Source organism: Salmo salar, chromosome 01, assembly GCF_965601325.2.
Source record: "Salmo salar chromosome 01, fSalSal1, whole genome shotgun sequence".
In the NCBI taxonomy this organism is placed as follows: domain Eukaryota; kingdom Metazoa; phylum Chordata; class Actinopteri; order Salmoniformes; family Salmonidae; genus Salmo; species Salmo salar.
Window position 1 is genome coordinate 38,114,384 of NC_138291.1, and position 4,813 is coordinate 38,119,196.

General features: G+C 39.6%; 1 protein-coding gene across 1 annotated transcript; it reads left to right on the forward strand.

Moving 5' to 3' along the window:
• Positions 1-1,207: 1,207 nt before the first annotated feature.
• On the forward strand, positions 1,208-3,588 carry foxg1a (forkhead box G1a). The gene has a single exon (XM_014192712.3). It carries the CDS (start codon positions 1,378-1,380, stop codon positions 2,614-2,616), a length of 1,239 nt encoding a protein of 412 aa, XP_014048187.1. The 5' UTR covers positions 1,208-1,377; the 3' UTR covers positions 2,617-3,588.
• Positions 3,589-4,813: the final 1,225 nt, after the last annotated feature.

Below are 4,813 nucleotides of genomic sequence, written 5' to 3' on the forward strand. Positions count from 1 at the left end.
CAAGGCTGTTACGCACCTGGACTAAAGTAATACATTTGTGTTTGAATGTAATATTTCAGATGAAGTCAATGGAGGATGGGTTATGACCATTGACTCGAAGGTGCAAAGCTTGTTTCTTGGAGCGTTATGACTACTGGGGCCACATATTTGTAGGCTAAATATACCAACCAGTACAGTTCTCCCCTATCGATAAATTCCCACTATGACTGAGAACCCTTCGTTAACAAAAGTTGAAACCGTTTTTGTGTTTATAATCCCGGTAATAAAGGCTCACGCTTGCTCTCTAAATTGTAATATCCCTCGTTACCTTGTTACCCGTCATCGTGATTTACTATTATGGTGATAATTATTCTTATTATAGCCCTAGGTATTATGTAGTAGCCTACCACCAATATGAATACTAGGCCTATAGGCTACTATACTAGGCATACAACTATTAGCAGGAAAGCCTACTACAACTGCTAGGCGAGTTATAGTAAGCCGAACAATTCTACTAATAATGATATGTTTGTGATGTTTGCAACGCCGCATAGCCTATTGGATAAAATATATGGATTACTTCTCAAAACCGTAACTCCAAACCATTACGCACGAGCGCACGATGGAGATCTTGGGCTCCAAGTAGCGGTGGGCCGAGGGTTGGATTTACTTGATCTCTAGAAAGATGGATCGTAAACACACATCATTAATTATGAATTAAGTATCATCTTTAAATGCTACCTGAACATTTAATAAGGACCACCGTGCTACTGTGGAGATCTCCATATAAAAACCACAAATTAATGTCCATTCATTAACGTGTAATCTAATATCCACATTTTAATAGTAGGCTACTTATGCTTGAGACAAAGTAGTACCTCTCCTCGGTCGCTACATTTATGTGTCCCTCTTGTGTTTATTTCCATGGGAATGCACACAAACTTTTGAAGACGCAGAGATATGTTGAATCAGCAATCTGGAAATATCAAGAGCAGTGAAATGGATTAAGGTTAGCCATATGTGGTATATTTTCTTGGTATGATTTTTGTCCGAGAAAGAAAACCTTTGTTGATGGGGATGAGCCCATTCTGCGTTGCATTGGTGGATGTGTATCCTTGCGCACTTCAGCAACAGCTAAGAACTGCTCTGTGATTGGCTGGAAGGAGGGAGGACGCGTTAATACTTATGGTGCTGTGGTTGGCTCTCAACTGTAAAGGTTCAACCATTTTTTTGTTTACATCTTAGTGTCTGTGGCTCCATAATTAATTGTAGCTATCTGTCTCCTATCGATGTGCTGTAAAGAACATGAAATAGTTGTTTTTTATTAGCAGAGTTGCAGGCGTAAGAGATTGAGACCCAACTGTGCTGCTGCTTGTTGTCAATTTTACCTTGCGTGTGATGTTGGATATGGGAGAACGGAAAGAAGTGAAAATGATTCCTAAATCATCGTTCAGTATAAACAGTCTGGTGCCTGAAGCCGTCCAAAGTGACAACCACCACAGAACCGTCCACGAGGAAGAGGAGAAGATTCCTTTACCTACCCTGGTGCAGGACCCAAAGTCGGAGAACATTTGCACCAAAATCGAAAATTCGTCCAATGAAACGACTTGCACTGACGAGAAGGAAAAACAGGAAGAGAAGAAGGATAGCAAAGAGGGGGAGAGCGGTGGGAAAGATGGTGAAAAGAAAAACGGCAAGTACGAGAAACCACCATTTAGCTATAATGCTTTAATTATGATGGCTATTCGGCAGAGTCCGGAGAAACGACTAACTCTGAACGGTATTTACGAGTTCATTATGAAGAATTTCCCCTATTACCGGGAGAACAAGCAGGGTTGGCAGAATTCCATCAGGCATAACCTTAGCCTAAACAAATGTTTTGTTAAAGTCCCGCGGCACTATGATGACCCGGGTAAGGGGAACTACTGGATGCTTGACCCCTCGAGTGACGATGTGTTTATCGGTGGGACAACCGGCAAACTTCGCAGGAGATCGACCACATCCAGGGCAAAGTTGGCTTTTAAGCGAGGCGCTCGCCTTACTTCCACGGGGTTGACCTTTATGGATAGAGCCGGCTCTCTATATTGGCCAATGTCACCGTTTCTTTCGCTTCACCATCCGAGGGCCAGCAGCGCGTTGAGCTACAATGGGACATCATCGCCATACCCTAGTCATCCTATGTCCTACAGTACAATGTTGACTCAAAACAGTTTGGGGAACAACCATTCTTTCCCTTCTTCCAATGGCCTGAGTGTTGACAGACTTGTGAATGGAGACATTCCCTATGCCACTCATCACCTAACCGCGGCAGCGTTGGCGGCCTCTGTGCCATGTGGTCTATCGGTGCCCTGCTCCGGGACTTACTCTTTAAACCCATGTTCGTCCATAAACCTCCTTGCAGGACAGACAAGTTACTTTTTCCCCCATGTCCCCCATCCATCAATGACCTCCCAGAGCAGCACTTCGATGGCGGCCCGGGCTGCCTCCTCCTCCTCCTCCCCGCAGGCGCCCTCATCTCTACCCTGTGAGTCCTTAAGGTCTTCTCTACCAAGTTTCTCTTCTGGACTTTCTGGAGGACTTTCTGATTACTTCACACATCATAATCAAGGGTCAACTTCAAATCCACTTATACACTAACAAAACATCCCACGGGAGCAAGACTGTAAGTGAACATTTTACACCCATTTACATTGTAAAATATATAAAGAAAAGCGAAATTAAACAAAGAGAAAACAAAATGAAAGCAGCCCGAACTGAAGCCCAGGTATTTTTTATTAATATTCTGCATTTATTTCTCTGTACATAATGTAATGTGTCGGGGAGTTGTTTATTATTCCACTGTCAGCAACGTGCAATGTGATACGGGAAAAAAAACGAAGAGAAAACGTCGTTTTTGGACTGAGAGGCATTACCTTAGAATGTTGTATTTAAATAGTGTCTGCAGATTTGCCTAATTTTAATATTAAGAATCTTGTGATCTAATACCATCACATGAACCACCAGTCTCCATGTTTGCAGTATTATCACGTATCATGAGTGCGCTGGTGGAATATGATTGTTGCAAAGCAATTCAACACTAATTTTAATTGTTTCTTTTCAAATAAATGTGTTTTTAAAATGCAGAATAACCATACCAACCCATGGCTCTTTGTTATTTTGTCCTCTCCCATAATGAACAAAGTAGTAGGCTACATTATACTGACATTACATTTATATATAGGCTAATATTTTCACAATGTTATTATACTTTATAGACCAAAGAATGGGTTTAGAAAAAATACTCGAGAATTTCACTTATTCAACACCAGAACAGATTCAGAAGGGGACAAAATGAACGAATGCCTTTTAACTTGTGTTGTGCATATTGTACTGTATGTGGTCACCACCTGGTCACATCCATTTTGTAATTAGTCAAATGTCAATATACCTATTGTAATTATAGGTTAACTTTGCGAACGTGTAACCCGTGTTGAGCAAATGCCTCATAAAAATATGGAGTGATTGTTTATGTCGTCTTTAAATTTCATGGTTGTGATATTGTGGTCTTATTCCCGTGTTTGTCGCTAAAACTGTTTATCGAACAAAATAAAATAATAGGTTACGTCCATATCTGATGAAAACGTTGTCTTTTTTTCCATTCGTATTACAATAGTAGTACGTTTCGGTTGTTGTGTTGTATGTGGTTGTTAATTGGATGGCTGCGCAGGCAACATTGTGCGGGTATAGGCCTTCTCGGTTCAGCGTTTGGCTTTGACAACCAACTGGCACAGAAATGTTTCAGCGTCCTTTGCCTCCCTTATTTAGACCACTTGGTACTTAGTATTTGTTAGTTAAAAACAAACCAGTCATACCCATGCTAAATAAACTACAACCACAAATTACAAATAGTGTTCTAAAGTGATGCGTTAAAGTTGACACATCTAGTAGTAGGCCTACATAATGCCGAGACTAATCACGGTCTCGTGCAGGCTGCTTAAGGTTTTGGATACGTTTTGAACGCTTTAACCGCTGTTGTTTGTGTGGTTTTGTATTTGGCCTCCTTCTTCCATCTCATATCTTCTATTTAATGAGTAATGATGTATTAGCTTCGGGGGCATGAATTGTTTAAAGGTGAAGTGTTATTGATTGCAATGCAGACTAGGTCCTACATGTTTTCCTAAAGGCACTGTGTTTTAATGTAGCCTACATAAATAATAAGGAAATGCATGACATGCCTACTACGACCTATGGAATAATTTCCACTTCCTGGTTTCTTTGTTTTTTTTAATTTTTTTATTCCAAATGATAGTAAGGCCTAATACAAATGAAACACAACAGAAGCGTCTAACTTTCAATACTGTGCGGTCAGTAATTTGTTCATTTCCTAAAGACCATCGTGTTAAATGAGTCTGAATGTAATGCAATAACCTTACTGCTTTTCACAATGGACTAGTGCAACTCAATATCTCCTCGCTAGATGTTATCGTTCAGATGTTAAATGGGGTGACCACTCAAAAGACAAAGACTGAATGAGGTAGGGTTAAATCTTGAAGAAATATATCTTCTTAAACTACGGAAATATATACGTGCTACTAGAAATAATAGGATACATTCGAAGCAGAAAATGTCGTTTCTCACCCATTTCTAAAATAGTATTTAGATGTATTCGTAGGTTAATAAGAAATTTAAAACAGCGAATTCTGTTAATATTCTTATTTCAAATTTAGGCTACGCCCACAGGGAATATAATAAAAGAAATTGCAACTGGCCAAATAATACTTGTTAGGTTTAAATTTAATATGACTATTATACTTATGATTATCACTATGATTATTATTTTTTATTTAACCTTTAT